The 25736-nt window shown below is 39.4% G+C and overlaps 1 protein-coding gene across 31 annotated transcripts in view; it reads right to left on the bottom strand.

The window, feature by feature from the left end:
* Positions 1 to 738: 738 nt before the first annotated feature.
* The window catches only part of RIMS1 (regulating synaptic membrane exocytosis 1), a 324358-nt gene continuing 299360 nt past the window's right edge, over positions 739 to 25736 (bottom strand). For 19 of the 31 annotated variants that reach the window (XM_087718871.1, XM_087718872.1, XM_087718869.1 and 16 more), the window contains 6 exons: positions 24460 to 24695; positions 14365 to 14506; positions 11365 to 11477; positions 6800 to 6901; positions 4642 to 4781; positions 739 to 1014 (listed from right to left, as the gene is read on the bottom strand). In XM_087718871.1, coding sequence (XP_087574997.1) covers positions 796 to 1014; positions 4642 to 4781; positions 6800 to 6901; positions 11365 to 11477; positions 14365 to 14506; positions 24460 to 24695 — 952 coding nt within the window. In that variant the 3' untranslated portion in view covers positions 739 to 795. The remainder of the gene's footprint in view (positions 1015 to 4641; positions 4782 to 6799; positions 6902 to 11364; positions 11478 to 14364; positions 14507 to 24459; positions 24696 to 25736) is intronic. The other 12 variants (XM_087718899.1, XM_087718884.1, XM_087718886.1 and 9 more) reach the window with 1 other exon arrangement.

Raw genomic sequence — 25736 nt, forward strand, 5'->3', positions numbered from 1 at the left:
AACGTTTTTCTTTTTAAAAACAAGACTGTAACAATAGATGCAGCTTTATATTTCCCTCATGCAAACTCTTAAAAACAGGGGGGAAACCTTGATGCATAATGCAAATATATTCTGTTTTTACAACAGTAACAAGCTGTAATAAGAAGCAAAAGTAAACCAGAAGTTGGTCATTTATTCTAGTTCCCCACCTATTAATTAAGATTGTGGGCAACCAGAAAGGAGGGCCAATGGGGACAGCTATTGGCATCGCAGGATTGCAGATGAACACTTTCAGAGATGCTTACAGAGATATACTTCAGCCCTTTTTGATTTTGTTTTAGAAAAAGAAAGGAAGAGTCTCTGTTAGCATCGAGAAGATTTTTTTTTTTTACAAAACTGGCGGGAGAACATAGAAAAAAGAAGTAGGAGAGGTAACAATACAGAAATATCAGGACGTTAACATTGCTTGTGGTTTCTGCTGAGAAACAAAATGGGACAGGGGGCACTGTTGAAGAATGGTAGTTCCAGTTGAATCTCAAAAGTCCTTCTTTAAATCCTGATAAGGGTAAACATCAGGGTCATTTTGCTAGATGGATTGACTATATTTTCATATACTGCTTTGCTCAATCGATTTAAGCTGTCTTTTTTTTTTTAATACACAACTCAAGACATATTTTTGGATCAACTACTACAGGCAAAATTGATGTGATGATTGTCTCTTTTCAAAACTGTTCCTCATTGTTGCAAATAGCTATTCCCCTTCCCACTGATTGCCTTGAGTGACATTGAGTTTGTTAAGAGAACTCCTGCTTTACGTTAAGATCGAATACAGGGAGGCCCAGTTGAACTTTCCAGAGATGACTGGGAAGCCCTGCGGGTCAGAGGAGTCAACGTTGGATCTACCAAGGAGGAAGGTGGAAATAATTTATACCAGCCTATTACCACACTGGATAAATCAAGTTCTTCTAACAAGATCTGTGCAACGCCCATGAAACACTTGTGATCCATTCGGCCATAATCTCCCCATACTATCACCTGCAAAGACAATAGGCAGAATTAGTGCTTGCTTGCTTAATTATTTAGACTTACATGGGATTCCAATCAGAAATGACTCTGATTGACTTATGGTCCTTATTACAATATTAAAGTGCTATCTGGACCATAAATTAAAAACAACAATACACATTAATACAAATCATAAACTACTGTATTTTTTTTATTCCATAAGACAACACACTAGTTTTTCTCCCCAAAAATGGGTGGAAATGTCTGTGCGTCTTATGGAGTGAATATTGGTGATAGGCAGCAGCGGCGAACAGCAGCAGCAATCCCTGCCGTCTGGAACAGCTGATCAGCGGTATTTTGGAAGGCCGATCCAACTGCCGATCAGCTGCTGGGAAGTTAAGCCTTAGCATTCCCCAGCGGAGGCAGCATACATGGAGGTGTATATCTATCTATCTATCTATCTATCTATCTATCTATCTATCTATCTATCTATCTATCTATCTATCTATCTATCTATATCTCTATCTCTATATCTCTATATCTATCTATATCTATATCTATATCTATATCTATCTATCTATCTATCTATCTATCTATCTATCTATCTATCTACCTACCTACCTACCTACCTACCTACCTACCTACATACATACATACATACATACATACATACATACGTAAATAAATACATACATACATACATACATACATACATACATACATACATACATACATACATACATACATACATATATATATATATATATATATATATATATATATATATATATATATATATATTCTCTGTCCTTCGGCTCATCACAAGAGACCATCCAGGCAGAAACCCAATATTTTTACTGTTGCCTTTTTGTTACATTTTGTTGTATTTGTGCTGATAAATAAATAAAGGGAGACTAGTATAGATCTATTTCAATCTATTTAGCTCTCATCAGCTAGCCATACCCTTACTGGGATTTGAACCTGGGCTATATTACATACTAGGCAGACATCTTAGCCATTAGGCCACAGGCTCTTATCCGTTATCATATATGTATACCGTATTTTCACGACCAAAAGCCGCACCGGATTATAAGCCGCAGTATCAGTTAACGTTAATTTTTCAAACTTTTTTCATATATAAAGCGCACCGGGTTATAAGCCGCACGTTTTTTTTTGCAACATCTGCCACTCCTCGCACTCCGCACTACATGATACACACACCCCCGCACCGTTCGTCCAGTAAGGTCGGGGAGGCGTTGGGCAGAATTGGGAGGGAGATTTTCAAAGAAGCGCACCAAATATCTCCCACGAACTGAATCTGAATCTCCCTCTTGATTTTACGCTCAAACTGGAAGCTCTCCCACACGTCCCTCTGGTCTCTCCCTCTCAATTTTACACTCAAACTGGAAGCTCTCCCACACGTCCCTCGGGTCTCTCCCTCTCAATTTTACGCTGAAACTGGAAGCTCTCCCACACGTCCCTCGGGTCTCTCCCTCTCAATTTTACGCTCAAACTGGAAGCTCTCCCACACGAGGGAGGTGTGCGTGCCTGCGCGCGGTCATTTGCTTGCAAATTGAGAGGGAGAGACCAGAGGGACGTGCGCGAGAGCTTCCAGTTTGAGCGTAAAATTGAGAGGGAGAGACCAGAGGGACGTGCGCGAGAGCTTCCAGTTTGAGCGTAAAATTGAGAGGGAGAGACCAGAGGGACGTGTGCGAGAGCTTCCAGTTTGAGCGTAAAATTGAGAGGGAGAGACCAGAGGGACGTGTGCGAGAGCTTCCAGTTTGAGCGTAAAATTGAGAGGGAGAGACCAGAGGGACGTGTGGGAGAGCTTCCAGTTTGAGCGTAAAATTGAGAGGGAGAGACCAGAGGGACGTGTGCGTGGCTGCGCGCGGTCATTCGCTTGCGAGCTTCAAGTTTGAGCGTAAAATCGGGAGGGAGAGATTTTCGATCTTTTTCCATACATAAAGCGCATCGGGTTATAAGCCGCACTGCCGGTTTTTGATCAAATTTTAGGATTTTCAGTGCGGCTTATGGTCGTGAAAATACGGTATATATGTTTTCCTCCTCTAAACCTTGGTGCTTTTTATAGTCAGGAGCATCTTATGGAGCGAAAAATACGGTAGATCACCTTCTGGGATAGTAACAGCAAAGGGCAACCTTCTCTTCAAAGCTATTCTGTGATTATATATTGTATTATATATTATATAAGCAGGAGGCAATAACTTACTGGGTTCAGAAGAAATCCTTTAAAAAAATTCACATTTCTTCCAGCCAAATCACTGTATCTCTTTTTCTTTTGCTAGCTTCCTATAACCGGAGATCTTTTTTCCCTTTCTTCTCTTTTTCCCCATAACTCAAATGGGTCTCACAAAGATTCATTAAGCTCTTTAAGACCATTTGTCATTGATAACACATTAACTATTCTACCATTTTTTAAATCATGTCATCCACCTAAGAAAGGACAATCTTCCAATAACTGTTTTGATATATTTTCTCTATAAAATAATAATACAATTCATTTATTTACAGTAGTAGCCAAAATTGTGGAAACTTTTTCGGAAAAGTGTACAGTATTTTTGAGGTTTGATGGCTAATAACACCACTTTTTGGGGAGTAGTGCCATAAAATTATATATCAATGGAAAGATAATTTAATTGAGAATGTAATGCAATAACTTTAATGAAGGATTTGCTATTAGAATAGCAGTTATAAAGAAGAAAAGTGAAACACTTGGAAAAAAATGAGATACACAAAAATGTCAGTTAATACTTATTTGGGTAACCTTTAGCATGAATTACGGCCTTACGACATCTTCCCATGGAATGAACCAAGTCTTTTAGTTCTGCAGCTGTTATAATGTGAAGCCAAGATTGAATGATTGCTTCTATTAACTGGGTTTTATTGCTGGCTATATTTGGCTATAACTTTTCATAGAATACAGATAACGCAATGCAAACTTTCTTGATTAAATTATCTTTCCATTGATATATAATGTTATGGTATTGTATTGTATTGTATTGTATTTTATTATTTGTATGCCGCCCTTCTCCGGGAGGACTCAGGGTGGCGAACAATTCAAGGGAGGAAAAAGGGGGGAACATAAAAGACAAAATACAGATAATAAAAGTAGACAACAGTCGCACAACCATACATGTCGAGAGGGGAGGGAACTCATCACCCCCAGGCCTGCCGGCAAAGCCAGGTTTTGACGGCTTTTCGGAAGGCCTGGAGAGAGGTGAGGGTCCGAATCCCTGCGGGGAGTTCATTCCAGAGGGCCGGAGCTGCCACAGAGAAGGCCCTCCCCCGGGTAATAGCCAGGTGGCATTGGCTGGTAGATGGCACCCGGAGGAGGCCAACCCTGTGAGATCTAATGGGTCTGTGGGAGGTAATTGGCAGCAGGCGGTCTCTCAAGTACTCCCCGCCCCAAAAGTGGTGTTATTAGTCATCAAACCTCAAAAATACACTTTCCCCAAAAGCTTCCACAATTTTGGCCACTACTGTATTTTATTTATACATTAAATTTATTAACCACCCATCTCCCACACAGAGGGGCTCTCATATTTTCTGAGCTGAATTTAGATCTAACTAGTGTTCAGATTTCAGTTGGTATCATGGATAGTGATCATAGGCTGCACCAAGATAAAAGTATCTACTGACCTGAAGGACTTTACCATGTGAATTGTCATCGAAAACCAGCGTCTGTTGGTATAAGGGATCAAGGGTTTTCCTGGCAATCCTTGTTTTCTTCTTAGCTACACATGCCCCATTTTCAAGCAAGTACACTTTGACATATGGCGCTACAAAGGATAAATATGCCATGTTTTTACATCTTAAGTTAGTAACTTCCTTATTTTAAGGCGTTTGTACTTTTAATAAGAAATTAATTTAAATTACCAAATTTGATTACGAAAACAAAGTGGCAACTGGTAAGTTACAAAAAAAATGTAATGAATCAAACATCAAGGATTCTCCTCTAGTCTTATGGCAGTATAAATCTGTCCTGACTCTGGGAAACTCAAACATATTTTTAGTCATTGGCATGGTCGCATGAATTATTCAGATTTACCGGGAAAATCTTTCGATGAGAGCATATACTGTAAATATTCTGTATACTTTAATCCTTAACATTTCTTCTGAAAATCAGAAAGAAAGGTTAATGTAAGGTACCAGTTACTGATTGTGGATGGATAGAGATAGATAGACAAACAGAAGACAGATAAATACATCTTCAATAGTGCCTGATCGTTGGAGACAGGTCAAATTCCTGCAATTTTTATAGCATGATTTTTCAGAAGTGGTTTGCCTTCTTCCTAGGGCTGAGACACAGTGACTGGTCAAGGTCACTCGGTTCACCGACAAATGCGCGCACGACAAAAGCACGCCGACAAAACCATGGCGAGTAAACTGCGATGTCGAAATCGCTCCCACAACAGCGCGCCGACAAAAGCGCGCCATCAAGAAACAACGCGAAAACAAGGTAATAACCCTAACCCTAAACCTAACCCTGAACCTAACTCTAACGCTAACCTTAACCTTTGTCGGCGCGCTGTTGTGGGCGCGATTTCGACGTCGCGGTTTTCTCGCCACAGTTTTGTCGCCGTGCTTTTGTCGTGTCCGCATTTGTCGGGTCACGAGGTCATTCAACTAGCCTGATGCCTTAACCACTACACCAAACTGGCTCTCATCTCTCTATCTCTTTATCATACAGACAAATAATCAATTATGGATCAAGAAAGAATGCCTAAGAGGTAGCAATCTTCTTGCCAGTATTTAGTGTTTCTTGTTTTAGCACAAAAAAACTGAGCTAGAAAATTATGCTTTTTCCAGTAGTCATGTCTGAAATAGTTTTCATTGTATCAGGGATTCTTTTCAGAGATTTGAGTTTCTTCTTGATAGGAAATGACAAGTTACTGACTTGTGCAAAAGATAAGAATGGCACTAAAGACTTTGGTTACATAGCTTCAGGCCATCCCTCACTTACTCTGTGCACTTCGTAATGATGCTGGAAATGTGTATTATGCGTAGTGTATTGCATTGGAAGATTTCTTAAGTTATGACAATCTTTTGTCATCTGTTCTATGAGGAAGTATACAGGGCAATCCTATATGTAGCTAAGCCCATAGAGTAGAACAAACTTTATTCTCATAATAAAAAATAAACCCATTGCAATTTAACTTCTTATCCACATCTGGAGACATCTATTGGATTTATAGCCAGTATGCTGTGTATGCATAGAGAAACCGATGAAAATTATAAAACAGATTTAATCATAAGTTGTTTTGCCTGATGAAGGGGCAAATGTGAATAAAACATATATTTTTATACAATCATATTTGTCCAACCCCAAATGGTTCATTAGTTAATAATGTTAAACAGTGCCATGCTTATTATTACCATGATCAAAATATTATAACTATCTACCACATTTTATGATCTTGGTTATTCTCTTCCCCCTCCCCTTATATGTTCTTTCATAACTTCTCTGATTATTCTTGCACCAATAATTATAGGAGCTGTGATGTTTGGGTATTAGATCCATCATTCCAAGAATGGCCATGCATGGCACTTGCTCAAAAGGTTGATGCGATCCTTGTGATTGAAGCCCACACAGCACCCACACAAAGGGTGATTGGGTCTTCAATTGTGCATTTGCTGCCACCATCTTGTCTCTTTGGGCCCCATCTGACAGATGCCCTTGGATATTCTAAGCAGTGCTTGAGTGCTCCATCCATATTTTGGGAAACGATTCTTCGCAGCTATATGCACAGTGGACCCAGAGCACCCCTAAAATTTGGCTAGATAGAGCTTTTCTTACCTGGGGTAGATTTCGAGCCAGGTTTCTGTATTAGGCCTCGAGCTCTAATGACTTCCACTTCTAACTGTCCTTTCTTATCCACCATTCCAATCTGAATATCTCCTAAGACAGAGATAGAATTACCATATTAATCAAAGGAAGGAAGGAAGGAAGGAAGGAAGGAAGGAAGGAAGGAAGGAAGGAAGGAAGGAAGAAGGGTGTGTTTCAGCTGGTTCACACCGGTATGCAAGAACCCATTCGTGAAATTTAGCATACCTTTTGGAACCTGTTCGTCCGGTGGCACAGTACCGGAATGCTCCCACTCGCCTGCCCCCCCCTCACTTGCTCCCCCCCGCCCGTCCGGTCGCTGCTCGCTTGCTCACGCTGCCTGTCTGCACCTTGCTTTTCCCGCCCGCCACTCACTGATTGGCTGGCTTACCAATTACCCCACCTCTGTGATGCCCACCCAGTCACAGGACCGCCAAGCCACTCCCACCCAGTCACATGACCACTGAGCTACTCCCACAAAACAGGCCACACCTACAGAATAAGTTCTAAAAGTTTTTGAAACCCACCACTGGAAAGGGAGGGAGGGAAGGAGTTTTATAGTATACCTTAAATTGTGCTACTTATTATTTTATTAAGCACTTCCATCCTGGCTTGCTAAATTTTCTGTCTCTTTTTCCCCAATTGGTTTAACTTACATTTTAGCTAACTGGCATAATTTCTCTTATGTAGTATGCAAATTAGACTAACATCAAAGGCATAAACAGAACTATCGATTTAAATGGCCTTTGTTGACTAGCAATAATAAAAATGGCAGCAGGAACCACTTCAGAGAACAAGCTCCAAGCTCTATGTCCTGCTATACACCTTTTTTTAAACTGTTCAGGCTCACTGGGCCTCAGCAGAGGATGCAACAACAGCTCAAGAGTTTTCCAATTAGAACAAGATTTATATACCTGGTATACAGGAGAAGCTTCCCAAAACATCTTTTTAAAAAGAATAAATGTTTCAAATTGATTTTCTGTGTTAGAATCTCTACAGAGCCTATTAAAAATTAAAAGCATAAATAGCGGAAATAACATGTCATTGGGAAAAATAAATTGTTTTCAACCTAAGTCATGCATGAACTGATTGTAGAATTGCATTGATTAAAACCCAGCAGGTGTATTGTATACAACTAAAAAATCAAATCATCATTTATAATACAACTGATTCAGAGGTGGGTTGCTCCCGATTTGGCCTGGATCGGGAGAACCAGTAGTAGCAGCAGCAGGAGGCTTCGCCCACCTGCCCACCCAGACGCTTCTGTGAACCAGTAGTAAAAAAATAGCAACTCATCACTGAACTGATTCAATGATAGCTCAAACATAGTTAGTACATCTCTAAATGAATAAGGAACTTTCGACAGAAATAAATAAACTCTGCACTAAATAAAATTGCAATAACAGCTGAAGTTGGGCCCAGGTTGAATTGTACTCCTGCTCAGGAAACTTTAAGGCTGTTCTTTCTACTTCTGACTGTCATCAAGACAGAATTGTTGGCATCAAGTGAACAGTTTTCAAAGAGAAGATGGCCTACTGGCAGATCTTCAGAGAGAAGTTCACTCTCTATAAAGGAAGCCGTCTGGGAAGACTGCATTCACCCATGCTTGTAAATTTGTATCTTACATTAATATTGGCAGCATCCTAGTATATTGCATATGTAATTCATTTACATATGTTCTGGGAATGATCATGGGACTGAGAAATTCCAAGAAAGGGAAGATTAAGATTAAGATTAAGATTAAGATTAAGATTAAGATTAAGATTAAGATTTAGTTTATTTGTATGCCGCCCTTCTCCGGGAGGGACTCAGGGCGGCGAACAACTCAAAAGGGGAAAAGGGGATACAAACACAATACACGTAATTAAAATACCCAAGAGTCATACAGCTATACAAGTCAAGAGGGGAGGGGAACTCATCAACCCCAGGTCTGCCGGCACAGCCAGGTTTTGACGGCTTTCCGGAAGGCCTGGAGAGAGGTGAGGATCCGAATCTCCGCGGGGAGTTCATTCCAAAGGGCCGGAGCTGCTACAGAGAAGGCCCTCCCCCGGGTGGTAGCCAGATGGCATTGGCTGGTAGACGGAACCCGGAGGAGGCCGACCCTGTGCGATCTAATGGGTCTATGGGAGGTAATTGGCAGCAGGCGGTCTCTCAAGAGAAGCTAAGTGATTACAAATGGTTCAGAATCTAATTGTCTATACAGTAGAATTGAGCACTTCAATATAACTCTGAAAAGAGCATCCCTTGGAAACGGCTTCATTAACCTTGTTCCAAAGAATAAAGGAAGTGACCTGCTCAGTCTTCTATTACAGACCTCAGTATACAGGAGACAAGTGACAGAAGCCCTTGCCCCAAATCTTTGCCTCCTTAGCTGATGATTTTCCCAGGATGGACAACCGTCGGCTTACTTGAAGTTTCCCAACCTGGAGATTTTTCTGCCTTGTTTGCCCGGTGTTAGGGATGCAACCCTAGTCTTGGCTTGACAATGTATATAAGCCATGATTGTAACAAATGTATCTGTTACTTTAAATGTAAGAGAGAGGTAATTGGATGCTATTACTTTAAGCAGCCATATAAGGAAGTAGGAACTAGTACGGAGTTCTCCTTGATGCTCTTTGATGCTCCTGATGTTTCCTGAGTTTACTGGTTCTACTGTTGTTCCTGAATGTTACTGTATGTGCTTAGTATTTGGAGAGAAGACCGTGTATTGCAGTGGTTCCCAAACTTGGCAACTTTAAGACTTGTGGACTTCAACTCCCAGAATTCTCCAGCCAGCAGAGCAGAGCTGGCTGGAGAATTCTGGGAGTTGAAGTCCACAAGTCTTAAAGTTGCCAAGTTTGGGAACCACTGGTGTATTGGATGGTGGCTAGTCTGTATAGTTAGTTACCTGTCTACAAGGTGAATTTGAGTTGAGCAACTGTAACTGCAACATATTTTAAATAGACTGTGTATATACTTCAAGACTACTTATAGTCTGTTTTGGGGACTATTTATCCTATTTTTGTTACGCAAGTAAAGCTATTCTTTGTTTTACCTTCGTTGACTGTGAGTGACTATTCAGCGGCTTATTCGTTCCTAACTTCTGCTGCACAACTCTAATCTCCTAACGGGGATAGACTTTTGACTATTCTCCAAAGGCCAGAGAAGGAATGACAGATGGAAACTCAACAAGGAGAGATTCAACCTAGAAATAAGGAGGAACTTTCTGACAGTGAGAACAATCAACCAATGGAACAGAAGTTGCCTCTGGAAGTTGTGGGAGCTTCATCACTGGAGGCTTTCAAGAAGAGACTGGACTGCCATCTGTCAGGGATGGTGTAGGGTCTCCTGCTTGAGCAGGGGGTGGTGGACTAGATGACCTATAAGATGACCCAGGTCTTTTGGTGAATGGTTAAAAGAATCTAAAGAGGTTCTGAAAAGCTCTCCTGCCTGTTTGCTAGCTCACATGAGAGCCAGTCACTTTAAATTCATGGCACTGTGGATCCAGAAATCTCATGAGTGGATGGAAGGCAAAGGATTCAGGGAAACACAGTAATTACAGCTTTTTCTTCCCTTGTAGTCCCTTGGCTTTCCTGAAAATTTGCCCCAGGGGTGAGCTGTAAATACAAAAGGGAACTACACTTTTGTTAGGAAGAATTCCCGCAGGTTCAAACGCCCTTTTAAGTAACAGAAGGACAAAACTGGATCCAAGCTAAGTTTTCTGGACATCGATGTTCACTTCCTTGAATGTTTTTTTCCTGAGTGTGATTAAATGTTTTCAACAACAATAAAACCCTAATTAAAGAGAAAATAAACCTCTGAGCTTTGTAGCACAAACTGGTACAGAGAAACGTTGCAAAAGTCACAGAAGGAACTCAACCCACCTGTTTTAACGAATACATTATTTTAATATTTCCTTTATGCAATTAGTTCACGGACCAGGCTAAAATATTTAGGAATATCAACTTACTACTTTGTTCCCCTGAAAATAAGACCTCCCCAGATAATAAGCAGCCATGAGGTGACCATGCTCACCGCCTCCTGCACTTCAAAAATAATAAGACCTCCCCGAAGAGAAGGCCAAGCACTTATTTCGGGGGTCAAAAGAAAATAAGACCCTGTCTTATTTTCGGGAAAACATGGTATATACCCACAGATACATACAATAGCAATAGCAGTTAGACTTATATACCGCTTCATAGGGCTTTCAGCCCTCTCTAAGCGGTTTACAGAGTCAGCATATTGCCCCCAACAACAATCCGGGTCCTCATTTTACCCACCTCGGAAGGATGGAAGGCTGAGTCAACCCTGAGCCAGTGAGATTTGAACAGCCGAACTGCAGCCGAACTGCAGAACTGCAGTCAGCTGAAGTAGCCTGCAGTGCTGCATTTAACCACTGCGCCACCTCTTACATGCATTATACATACATACAGAATGGGTGAAAAATGGGACAAATTTTAATAGCTGCTTAATTAGACAAGGGCATGACAACCCTGCTCTCAAACAATACATTTTAAATCAGCTAATCTGTTTTACAGGTAAAAGAAATATACTCTTACCCATGGCAGGAGTTGCTAAAGTCTGTCGTCCCACTAGCTGAGCTGGTCCAAGCCCATCGAGAAAATCACTGAACTGACTATCAGCACCCAGTCGAACTCCAGGAAATATTAGACTGTAATAAAAACAGAGTAGAAGGACTAAAAAAGTAATTCATATTATCTGGCTAATATTTTGGCATGACTCTTTTTTTTCAAATTCACAGCTATAGATGAACCTATGGAATGTGGAACACATTGCCATATTCTTGAGCCTTACTCAATTTACTTACTCTTACTTATTCATTTCTGAAATAGTCACATAAGATAGGACGATATTAGTTCTATGGAAACAGAACCCCATCATATAAATCAAGTTCAAATGAAAGCATCAGGTATTCTGAATCGTGACCCGTCAAAACCGCGGTCCACAAAAGCGCGATCGACGAAAGCGCGCATTTGACGTCATCACAGCGCGACGAAAAAAATTAAAAATTGAAATAAAAATTAAATTAAAGCAAGCCGATTCACATAAAGGTAAGGGTTAGGTTTAGGTTTAGGGTTAGGTTAAGGGTTAGGGTTAGGTTTAGAGCGTTAGGGTTACATTTAGCGTTAGGTTAAGGGTTAGCAGGTTTAGCGTTACGTTAACGGTTAGGTTTAGGGTTAGATTTAGGGTTAGGTTAAGGGTTAGGTTTAGGGTTAGGTTTAGGGTTAGGTTTAGGGTTAGGTTTGGGGGGGTTAGGGTAAGGTTTTTGCTTTATTTTTACATTTTTCGATCACAGCGCGATGTTTTCGTCGCGCTGTGATGACGTCAAATGCGCGCTTTCGTCAACCGCGATTTTGTCGTCCGCGGTTTTGTGGTGGAACCTTCTGAATTACAATTCCCACCATGTCCAGGCTCTGGATACGCTGAGTCTAGACAATTGTACAGACAATCAAGAAATATCCTCATTTTTCTCTCTCTAGAAGCTCTGCATGTAGAATGTTCCCTTGGTCTAGAAACAGATGGGGGCAACCCAAGATTTTAGGCATGGTAAAAAACGGTGTGCACCCATTCAAGTCCCAACGAAACTGGGAAAAACCTTCCTTCAATTTCTTCTTCCTATCCATAATAACAGTACATAAAAGAACCCCAAATTTGGTACCCTATCATGACAACATTAGCTCAATAGCAGAGTTTGGCAACATATTTAGGATCAAGGGCCTTGTTAAATATGTATGGGTTTGCATTAATACAGTCAACTGATTGAAGAACAATCTTATCTTATTTTCAGAGGTGACCAGATTATTTATTTAAGTAAATAAATGTACATTTACCAAAGTGCAAAAAAAAAGAAGAAGTAACATTCAGATTGAATAACAGATTCCATCTTGAGAATGAGTATGAAGCAGCTGCTTTTCTGCATCATCGCAGTTCCATTTTTGATAAATGTCTGGCTTAAAAGGAAACTGAAGATCTCAGCAGAACATCCCAATATTTAAAATCAAATGATAGCATTTGAAATTACCTGATCTATCCCTGAAGCCTCTATTAAAAGCTATCACATATTAAAACAGCAATTTAGGCTAAAGTTTTCCCATGGGATCTTCCAACCCTAGGCAGCAAGTCTTGCCAGACCATAACCAGAGATTTTTTTTTTAATCTTTCAGCAGAATCACCCAAGAGAATCTCCAAAGTACTTTTTCTTCACTACTGAGCAACCACAATTCCCACTCAATTCATCTGCAATGAGACAGCAGGGTTTCTAGGTCAACCTTGTCCCAATTTATCTTCCTCTGCTGTCCTAGATAGGCACTATTGCTCTAAATTTGTGTATCCTTCCTTTCACCCTTCTTTAAAAGATTGCCCCTCCTATCTGGTCGCCACAGTGGATTTGCCCCCTGTTGCAACACTATGGACACCCAAACCAGGGGTGAAATGCTACCAGTTTGGACCGGTTCGCCCGAACCAGTAGTAAAAAATGCTACCGGTTCACCCAAACCAGTGGTTAAAAAAAATGCTACCGGTTCAGGCAAACCAGTAGTTCCGAAGATCAGCTGTGCGACAATCAGCTGTGCCATGCGATTTATATTAGCTAGAAAGCAGGAAATCCTACTTTCAAGTGAATCTAAATCGCACAGCACAGCTGTCCCCCCCCCCCCCCTTGCTGTTCTACTTACCTTTGCAGGCTCAGAAAAGGCTTTTTAATCCTTATTTTTCAGACTGCCCGGCAGTGCAAAGCGCACTTGCACGTGTGAAGCAAACCAGTAGCAAGGCAAACCAGTAGCAGACTTCAGAGCATTTCACCCCTGCCCTAAACCTTCCAACATTGTCATAAATCACCTGCTGGTCTGACACATGGGGTTTGGTTTATTGGTTGGTTTGGTTTGGTTTATTGGATTTATATGCCGCCCTTCTCCTAAGGAATCAGGGCGGCGTACAACATTAAAAAAAACACATATTACAAAAGTTAAAAAAAAATTAGATAGAATATCCCAAACAATCCCAATTAGGATTGACAATAACATTTTTTTTAAAAAAAATGAATTAAAATTAACAATGATCAATAATTTATTTTGTTTTGTTCCGGCCAGGCTGGTTTGCTGGAAAAGCCAACTTTTTAGGGCGCATCGGAAGGACCGGAGGTCAGGGATTATACGAAGCTCCAGGGGCAGCTCATTCCAGAGGGAAGGCGCTCCCACAGAGAAGGCTCTCCCCCTGGGGGTCGCTAGCCGACACTGTCTGGCCGACGGCACCCTGAGGAGGCCAACTCTGTGGGATCGCACTGGACGGTGGGAGGCTAACGGTGGCAGTCGCAGGTATCCTGGGCCTAAGCCATGGAGCGCTTTAAAGGTCATAATTAGTATGACCTGAATCGCACCCGGAAAACAACCGGCAACTAGTGCAAGCCGCCTAAAATGGGTGTAACATGGGAGCACCATGATAACCCGCACAGCCGCATTCTGGACCAGTTGAAGCCTCCGGGTGCTCTTCAAGGGCAGCCGCATGTAGAGAGCATTTGGTTTTCAGAGGCTTCAACTCACTTTCCTTCTGAGCTGTAACTGTTGATACTACCATCAGTTGACTCCCGGCTGGGCTGCCGGACCATGCGACTTCTCATTTCTGCTGCCATTCCTGTCTCTGTGCTTCTTTGTATGGTGCTTTTCAGTTTCTTGTTGCCAGTCTCTGCAACAGACAGAAAAAACACAGAAAATAGTAGAAATTGTAATAGGAAAACTTATGGAGAATTTTTAAAAGGTTATAAAATTGTTGTCGTTATGTATGTTGTTCATTGTAGACTAAAATGAGAGAATATTGAACTAAACACATCTCTAAATAATAGGCAATAAAACTGCATTATTATTAGCAAGCATACTGTCTTGTAGATTACATATTTCAGTTCATTCGTTTCTTTATCTACTCATTATGACTATTTTGCTTATAAAGAACTCATCATATTTTTTCAACATGCATCTCTTTTGACCTCTTTGATAGCATTTACCATCAATAGCTACAATCCTATATTCACTTACCTAGCTTAACTCAGGGACAGAAGACATAGGCAACTGCAACACGGCTATTTTTTTAAAAAAGAAAGATACAATGCAATGATTCCTCATTCATTTGCTGCACATTTATGATTCAATGCTGGTTTTGAAACAGCCACGCTTATATGTTGTGAATTGTTCAGCAAGTTCACCCAACTCGATATTTTCCAGATATGTTGGATTGTGGTGCCTATCTATCCACAAGTAGATCCCAGGCTGATGATGATGGGGGGTTGGGGGTTGGGAATGTAATGTCTACTTCTGAGCATGTCACGAAGACCAATATCAACCGAGGTGGTGCAAAATCCACCACTGACTTTATAATTTCATGAGACACTATTTTCCCTTCATGTGGTAGACCTTTATTATACCCTGGTTGCAGGCTGCCCAATAAGGTGATTTTTCTACAAAAATCCAGGCGCAAGACTTCCATTCATAATACCGATATGGGATGTTCATTCTGACAATCATGCTTTCAGATGTGTTAAGCTGAGAGTGACTATATTGTAAACCAGCCAACAATCTATCTACAATTCAACCCAATCCCCACATTCTGCTTGTTGACTGCATTGTGGTTATACTGGTTATTTTCTACCTCTGTAAAATGCAGGGAAAAAAATGTTCACATCTCTTTTGCAATGGTTGCTGCTATCTCAAGATGGAGGAAGGATTCCTTTGAAAGGGCTACTGTAAGCTTTTTGTGAATTCTGACGAACAGCTGCTTCAGGCCACTGGGAAGCAAATGCTGGGCATCGGACAGCATTTGGGGGTGGCTTATGGGTCACTTGGAAATCATGCAGATGGCAAACACTTCCAAAATGCATGCATTTAAATAAATTCCATCAGGTTAAAAAGAGGTTCATAAATAATTGATAAACACAATTCATCACCCAATTATTTTGTTGACAGATATGTGAGAATTCGTTCAAGAAAACATTTGATAAAAGGTCTTCCCATCTGAGCATGTCATTAACAATGGAAATACACTATCCTGGATTCTCTCACACCCTTCCCTCTGTTGATTGGCATCTGTTGCCTTTTATGTGTGTTTTGTTTCAGCTGCAGAGGGGGATGCACAACTGTTTCATTTGACAACACCTGTATAAATAACTGCTAAACTTAAAAACACCAGCTTTTTCTACTAGTCATAACTTCAGAGGTCCACCTGCCCATTGCAATTCATAGCATTCTGTGCTTCTGTTGATCTGCTGTTAAGGATTTGAAAGTTAAGATACAGAGCAAACTGTTCGGATGCCACTATGAAAACACGGACATTATGTTTTACCACGTAAAAGACAGTATGCATTACTAAACATATCACTGTAAGAAACACAGACCTGGATAAAAACATATTCTTGAAGATCTATTGCATTGTATATAAAGATAGTAAGTATGATGACACTTAAACCAAGTTTTGCCTCTGGTAACTCTAAAGCATGTCAGTATTTACACACATATCAAGTAATTTGAAATGTGAAAGAGGAATTAAAAAGTTAAAACCTCTTCGTCTACCGAGCGTAACTGATTTCTAGGAATCTCTAGTATATGAGTTATACAAAATGAACCATCTGCCAGAAATGTCTGATCATACATCTTTGAAACTGGAGAGTAAGTGACAGGCTTATGAGGGATGTGGAGAGAACCATCCTGCAATGATCAGATAAAGAAAATGTTTAGTTAATACTGGCTGATGTTCTAGAAAGTTTGAATAATTCAACCAATTTGTTTTTTTTTAAAAAATTCAAGTTTCTAGGTCAGTGATGGCAAACCTTTTTGGCACAGAGTGCCGAAAAGGTTGTATGGAAATGCCGTGTGTGCGTGCACACTCTCATCAGAGCCGCGCTCTGGAAAAGCCAAACTTCTAGGTGCTGGGACACATGAATGCCAAACAATGAGCTGGCCGGCGTGCATGCACAGGCCAGTTCTCGGCACTGTTGCACGCACAAAGGGATTGTGCTCTGGAAAAGCCGAACTTCCAGGTTCTAGCATGCATGCGCCCCCAACAATCAGCTGGTTGGCACGCATGCACACACCGGTTTTTGGCACTGCCATGCATGCAAAGGACAGCTGATTGTCACGGGGGCATGCAGGCCAGAAAGGCAGAAGACAAACAGGCAAGGCAGCAAGTGCTGGGCAACATGAATTTGTGTGCCACTTTGGGCACGTGTGCCATAGGTTCGCCATCACGGTTATAGGTACATTATTCTGCCACATACCTCCCTAAGACCAATAAGATTGCACAGGATGGGCCTTCTCCGGGTGCCTTCAGCTGGACAATGCCGGCTGGCGACGCCTAGGAGTAGGGCCTTCTCTGTTGCCACTCCGGCCCTGTGGAATGAGCTGCCCTCAGAGATCCAGGCCCTACCTACTCTCATGGCCTCCCACAAATCTATTAAAACCTGGCTTTTCTGGCAGGCCTGGGGCTGTTGACCTCTTGATTGAGGTCCAGCCCCCCCCCCCCCTTTGATTGGGTGCATGTTGTGCTTCTTCTTAATCTTGTTGTATCTTATTGTTTTAATCCTTTTAAAAATATTTTTCATTTCTGTAAGCCGCCCGGAGTCCTCCGGTATGGGGCAGCCTATAAATTCAATAAATGAAATGAATGAAATGAAATATCTTTGTTTTTTGGTGATTAGAAATAGCAATGCCCCTGGGAAATAGGCAATGTTTGATTGCTGGGATGCTTGTACACTTTTGTTTACACACCACATTGACTTCATAATAGCCAGGGTTCTCCCGTGGACTATGTTTCCATGGCTTTTTTTTTTTTTTTTTTTTTTTAAGGAAGAGATATGTAGCTCACACTTTGGAGCCTTTATATCTCAATTACTGGGGTATAAGATGAACATTTAAAACAGTATCCATTCTATTAGAACTTGTGGCACTATTCTACACATGTAATTTGAAAAGGTTCAACAAACAAATTGTACAGAAAAGTGTTGGAGTAAGAAAAATTAAACATTCCTATTTCATACAAATGTCCCTAATACATGATTTCGAAACAAATCTTCAGGTAAAAGAGCTGCTTTGGGAAACAAACTGAACACTCTTGTCAATATGCCTAAGGCGTTGATTTATACATATATTTTGGATATATAAATGATTATGGATACATAAAAAAGAAGTCAGAATTTTAAGACAGTATTGATGAAAACACGATTGAAATTCTGGGTGGGAAAAGATCAGTTGTAAAAGAAATGCAGTCATTAAGGCTATATTTTTTCCCCGCTGAAAACAGAAAAGACAGGCTTTACAACTCATTAATCTGATGATTTTGCATATAACTTTTAAAACTTCTAACTGAAGTAGAAGAGAGAAAACCGTTGCAGTATTTAATCCAGAGGTGTTAAGATGCAGAGGAATTAATGTCATAAAAGCATGCGTAAAGTCCATTAATCCATAAACTGTATCACTGCTCAAAAACCTTGGAAGCAGTCTTTTATACATGGTTATTTTCTATTTGTAACTGACAAAAGGACATATTAAATATACAATTGAAGGATTATTCTCTTAGTTGTCTTTAATGTAAATATAAAGAAAATTAAATCATGTTTAATGTTTATCCAGTATCCATCTATCATATTTAGAAATATAATCTTCAGCCTGCTATTCTTGTATCTGGGAAAAACTGAGCATTCTCTCATGACAGATGTATTTGTCACAGCCTCTAAACCACTTTATATTTGAAAGGGGAAAAAATATCTCTCCCCTTACCCACTTTCCCCTTCTAGTCTCTCTATTGGATTGTGAACTTTTAACTCACAGTTAAAAGAGGGACCAGTGAACTATACTGAAATTTGTATACTCTTACTTCATTATCTGTTTGAAAGATGCATTATAGCATAATTTCTCCTGAAATGACCTGCGCTCAGTCTCAGGAATGACTATCCTCATTCAGCATATTGCTTCATGTCAAAAATAAGGTGGCAGTTCAAGCAAAAGTGCAACTATTATGTTACTATCCAAAGGGCATTATTTCCATTACTGGGAGAGCAATTTACAATAAGTAACACAGCAAAGGCATCCTTACAAAGAAACAGTAGACTTCTTCAGTGTTTCTTTCTTTAAGAATCAGACTGTTGAGATGATGATTTCTGAAACATTTTTTTTGAAGATGCATCTCTGAAGAATTTACATTCATTTTATAAAAAGTCATCCATCTGCCGGTCAATGTCGACTGGCAACCACGCGGAGGAGAGCCTTCTCGGTGGCAGCTCCGACCCTATGGAACGATCTCCCCGTGGAGATTCGTACCCTCACCACCCTCCAGACCTTCCGCACAGCCCTCAAAATCTGGCTATCCCGTCAGGCCTGGGGTTAAAGACCGTAACCCACCCAAATTGTATGAATGTTGTGCTTTTAATGATGTACTGTCTTAGGTGTTAATCTGTTTGTTTCCCCTCCCTTCGAGTTGTAAGCCGCCCTGGGTCCCCCCAGGGAAAAGGGCGGCATATAAATAAACTACTCATACTCATACTCATTCACTTTATCAGATCACAGCAATTTAAACAACAAAACATGAAAAGGAAAGTTTCATCTGCTACTATAATTTACTAATGACTACCATACTTTGATCATTTTTACAAACTTTCAATTATTTTACTAACTCAATGGCATCATTACTTTAAAATAGATTATTATACCTAGTTGTTTTAATATTAATTGTGAAGGGGATCTTGGAGTCCTTGTGGACAATCACTTAAATATGAGCCAGCAGTGTGCTGCAGCTGCCAAAAAAGCCAACACAGTCCTAGACTGCATATACAGAGGAATAGAATCAAGATCACGTGAAGTGTTAATACCACTTTAAAATGTCTTGGTAAGACCATACTTGGAATACTCTCAATATCTTTTTTTACATTGTGGTGTCCAAAACTTTTTGTAAAAAAAGATATTGAGACTCTAGGAAGTGTGCAGAGAAGAGCAACAAAGATGATTAGGGGACTGGAGGCTAAAACATATAAAGAACGGCTGCTGGAATTGGATGCATCTTGTTTAATGAAAAAAAGGACCAGGGGTGACATGATAGCAGTGTTCAAATAAGAAGAGGGAGTCAAGCTATTCCCCAAAGCACCTGAGGGAAGGACAAGAAGCAATGGATGAAAACTAATCAAGGAGAGAAGCAACCTAGAACTAAGGACAAATTTCCTGCCAGAACAATATATCAGTGTAACAACTTGCCTCCAGAAGTTGTGAATGCTCCAACTTTGGAAGTTTTTAAGAAGAGACCGGTTAACCATTTGTCTGAAATGATGTAGGGTTTCCTGCAGCAGAGGGTTGGACTAGAAGACCGCCAAGGTCCCTTCCCACTCTGCTCTACTCATACATTTGTTAGGAAACAGACTCATATAACATACATATCATACAAACATCTCTTAAGCATAAGCAAACTTAAATATTGCCTATTTTAGTACATTTTCAGTAGGAAATGTATCATAAACCTTAAAAAAACCTGAGTGGAGTAGGTTCTTAGGCGCCCTTTCTTACATAGATAGTTTTTATTTTCCATTTTCATTTTCTTACAGTCACACATATACTGTACAGAACCGGGGCCATATAACATTAAACAATAAACACAGCCATTCCTCTTGTCAATAATACCCCCCAAAATAGAAACCCAATGTTCCTCTTCGACCCTCCATACACCCTTTCTTTCGCCCCCCTCCAACTTTCTGTCTTCCCACCATCATTCCCCTCTACCCTACTTCCCCTCCCCCTCTACCACTCCTCTCTCCCGGTACACTCCCTCCCTTCCTTCTCACCCTCTCTCCCACCCTCTCTACCCCTCTTTCTTCTTTCCCTCTACACCTCCCTTCGGTGTATTTCTACTATCTATTAGTATATTCAGCTTGTCCTATTTTTACACTGGAATTAAAGAGCAACAGTATACAAGTGCAATCACGTTACTTTAGTATCTAGCACATACTATATTTCCCCCTTCCCCCTAAGACCCCACCTCCCTCCCCCCCCCTGACTTCCCAGAGCCCGTACACGGTGTAGCTTTTTAACAAACACAGTCTTTCTTAAATCTGCACATACTCTCACATTCACACAGATATAATCTGCCGTTGGTTTCTGTTTTCGGTGTCAGTTTGCTCCTCTAAGAAGCAAAAAAGATCAGGACATGAACAGGACAACCTTATAGCTTACTCAATCACACATTATTGGCTTTTTTTGGAAAGTAGCATACCAGAGCTAAGAACCTAATCATGTGGCGTGTCCTAACCTCTCAGCAAGGGCACCCATTTCTTACATCCTGAGCATTTCATGACTGAAATGATGATGACTGCAGAGGTCATCTTCATTTTATTCAAGAAGATGCCCATTTGTGGAAGAATCATAAAAAGATGAAACCGAAGAGGAAAGATTTATTGGGCAGCATCTTTAAAGAAACTCACCCCCTGCAGCAATCAACAGAAAGAATAAGAGCACAACCCAGGAAAAGAGTTTTTAAAATATTGCTCCAGATGCCCATCTTCAGGACCCAAGGGAGTGATCATGATGTTGCCAATTCTCCAGTGCTGCTCTTGCTTTTAGAATCCCAACTCTTCTTTTGACTGACAGGCAGAGAGCAGTTGTTGGTAGCTGTTATATAAAAAGTTGAACAAATGAAGCAATTCAAGGAAGAACACCACAAATCACCTAAAGTGAAGCATTAAACATGGATTCAGATCTCCTGCATTATAATGAAAAGGGCGCTGAATCCTTAACAAATAAGCTCTCTGTATCCCTGATTGCTGCAGCTCAGAACTGAAGTACTTTAACTTATGAGCAAAATCGAATCCATACTAAGGAGTTATTAATATGCTTGAGCCTTAGTTCAGATCAAGTTCTTTCCATGAAGTACATCTGTATGTTTTCTCGTAAATAAGCCCTATATAAGTCATATAAGTAGCTCCTTGAATGTAAAAGGGTTACATTTAATGATACCCAGTTAATTGAATATAAAAATTATATACAAATGTCTTTTAGTTATCATATATAGAATACATAGAATTTAAAAATACAGAATAGAGTCGGTAATAGCTGCATTATAGTTCCAAAGCTTTCGCATAAAACGCACATATATTGCTCACACATCACACTTCTTCAGTGCAGATTTCTTCATCGGTTTATGAGCTAGACTGTAGGACAAGGGAAATTGATATAAACACTTCCATGGGAGCAGTCACTTTACATAAGAAAAAAAGTACTCCATTAAGTAATCTGTAGGAGGCTATTAGTGAAGTGAAATGAGTAGAGAAATCAGAATAATGTGAACATCCATAACCATGAATACACCTGTTCATTTTTCCCAGATTATATTATAGCAATTTATATATTCATGAAATGTTCATTTGTCTTGAAACAAAAAAAATAAAAAATATCAGCAATGGTTAGTAACACTGTAAACTTTATTCACAATTCCAACACACTATTGTTATTAGTACAGCTATTTAAAATATGAACTGGTCAAGAGAAGTATGGCACTGTTCAGAATTGCCAGCAGAAGCCCCATGTGCAATAAATGGCTTTGTCATTCGGTAGTAAGGGCACTCAAAGAAGCTGCCTCACAAATTCTTATTTAATACAATATTCCTTAATTTGTTGAATGTGGCAAATCAGCTCCCCGCTTTCCTGAAGATGAAAGGAACCGTAATAATTCCACTATACTACAATTGTGTTTGGCAGTCAGCACATCAATTTAAGAAAAGAAGATAAATCTAAGGATTAACTCCAGGAAGGAAGGGAGGAAAGGAGGGAAGGGGAAGGGAGGAAAAAACCCTCTGAATAGACTGAACTATATTGACTACACAAAAAAATGTACCCCGTCATACATTTATGTTGAAACAGGAGTTATTTTATTCCATTCATAGAATATATTAAATGTTGTCTCTTTATAGAAAATAAAGAACAAAACAAATTATTATGAGAGTAAAAGTAATGCCAGTTTCCAAGCTGAGCCAAAACATCATTGTTAATTATTTTCTAACAAATATATAAATGATCCAACATTGCTTTGCTACTGTTGCACTGTTTAAAGAACCTGAAATGTGCATCAATATCAATTAAAAATACACGACTGGTGAATATTTTATGTAAACGATGAATCCTTAAAGTAACCCAATCTATTTTCAATGGCCCATATTTTTTATGCATAACATAATCTTCATCACAATAAGTTTTATTACAATAGAATAGAGGGTTAAAGATCCATAACTTGAGACCAACCGTATCTTTTAAAATACATATGTGTGTACAGACAAGAATGGCAGGATGTCTTCCTTCTTCGTGTAACACTTTAATAGAGAGTGAATGTAGGAAATCAACACAATGGAGAGGCTCTCATTTCAAATACAGGTCTGAGGCATTTTTATTTGGAAGTAAAACCCACTGAAATAAATTAGATAATACACTTAATGTCTGATGGTCCCATTCTTCTAAGGAGTAAAACACAATTTGTGAGAGACACAAAGTACCCCGAAGTTCTGGGATGCCTGTTTGGTAAATAGAAAAGCGCATTTTAATCATAGCTCTATTTAGAAGAACCAAAACGAGTATCGTTAATTTTGCATACTATTTCTGATGTGACCATTCAACAGAAATCCAGACAGCAGAAGAAATTGTTTTAATGCTGCCACATTAACTGGGATCGAAATACAGTTTTAAGAGGTAGTGACCATTTCTTTAAAAAAAACTCTTGCACAGGCAAATATTTCACATAGCATGACTTTGAATATTATTAACTCCAGATACTTCCAGTAAAATAGATTGAACACATACTGTACACGTATGCATTTTTATCTGAAGATTTATTTGAAAACCAAGCACATATAAACTACCCCGGGTTATTTAAGCAGCTCAATTCCATTTATCTTATCAGTGCTAATGAAGTGGGAAAAGGGTAATTACTTTATCAATTTTTAAAAAAAGGCAGGATAAAGAAAGATAATCCAATCAGAAATATTTCACATACCTGTAGACTGTGATTATCTTGCCGATGAAATCACCTTCTATTAATGTGTCTAAACCCTATTTTTAAATCAAGAATTTCCTTTTCTTTCTTAAGCATCAGTTAAGGAGATCTACACTTATCAGAATGAGGAACAGGATTCATAGATTTGAAGAGAGCTGTGAACCTTAAAGCATTCTTCCATCCCTCTATAGTACCCCTGTTCTTTCTTTAGGCTACAGAGATGAAGCTTTTATGGTTTCTAAAGTACCTCAAGAGAAAAAAATATATATTTAAAAGCATGTTACATAGCATCATGCTCTGTTCTTATTAGTTTGCTTGACTGAGCTTCTCCAGGGTCTACACACACACACTCCCTGAAGTCTGTGTGTGTGTGTGTGTGTGTGTGTACAATATTTATTATTTTATTATGTTCAAATGAATACGCTCATTTTTAAAAATAAATATTATTACATTGTGGGTACTCTAAGTACCTTTCAGGTAAAATGTACACCACAATGGGCAAAACGAAATTCTTCAGTACTTATTTTAAAATATTTTATAGTTGACACTAGTGGCTTTATCATAGGCCCACAAAGGAAAAATAGCTTCTTCTCAGAAACCCCTTATGAGGTTTCTGCTACATTAATCTCACTCACCTGTTTGGCTAAGCTGGGATGTGCTTCTGCTTCTGCGAGATACCATGGCAACCACTTTGGCACTAAGGCTTGATCTTCTCTTCTTCCCACCTGTTCCGACTGTCCCAACCGCGGTATCTGATTGACTCCCATCGTTCTGTTCCAACTTATATACTTCTCCACTCACGCTTGTGCTCTTTGTGATGATTCTCCCTGAAGTGCCCATCCTTCCGCCTTGCATTTTAGAAGTAAACGTACTATATTTTCAAAGTAAAAACATAAATGTACATTTAAATCATGAGTTTAAAACACACTAGTGTTTTATACACACACACACACACACACACACAGACATATATGTTTAACTTCTCCTGCTCAAGTCTTGATAAGAATACTTTTAAACCTCTTTGATACTTTCAAATGCCATTTCTTAAAAGTAATGCCCCCTTCCCTAATCAGCTAATTAAAGCAATCTCTCAGTTTCCAGGCCCATTTTTAAAATTTAATTATAGTTTTATACCCCATCTGAGTTTTCCTAATGAGAAATAACTTTCCAAGTGAAAGGTTTAAAATACTACGCTATATTATAATTATGATCTTTCATTACTTCCATTAAATATAATGGGACATAGAGTTGGGGAACAAACAAACTTGCCATTAATTGAGATCGCTTGTTTGAAACAAAATTCTAAGGTAATATAATCTAAATAAATCTAAATAAAGTTCTCTGATGAAGTTATATTGGGGAAATAAAATGATACATTTCCAAGCTCCTTCATTTGACTGGGATATGAACCTGAAAAAACTGATGTCACAAAAGTGTTATTTAAATGACAAAATTAGTATACAAACATTGGAAGAAAAGAGTTCAATCTTATTCCACTATGTGAAATCAAGGACATTTTCTTTGAGAATATTTTGTTTTATCCTATATGCATAAATCTGAAATCCCTAAGGAACTGTTCCACATTATCCAAAATAAACTTTTTAACTACGTGAAATAAGGGCAGCAAATTTTGACATGACATTTATAACTATTAATATACTAAATATAATTGTATAATTGTACCTTATTATACAATTCTTTACATGCATATTCGGTATTAGAGTTGATTAAATTAATGGAACTTCCACCTGAGGGTTGAACTACAGAAAGGTAAAACTGTAAAAAATACCTGATATGTGTGTGTGTGTGTGTGTGTTGTATTTGTGCTGATAAATAAATAAAGGCACAAATACAACAAAATGTAACAAAAAGGCAACAGTAAAAATATTGGGTTTCTGCCTGGATGGTCTCT

This window comes from Thamnophis sirtalis, unplaced genomic scaffold (assembly GCF_051295495.1).
Source record: "Thamnophis sirtalis isolate CommonGarterSnake01/CBP01778 unplaced genomic scaffold, rThaSir2_p1.2 scaffold_6, whole genome shotgun sequence".
Lineage (NCBI taxonomy): Eukaryota > Metazoa > Chordata > Lepidosauria > Squamata > Natricidae > Thamnophis > Thamnophis sirtalis.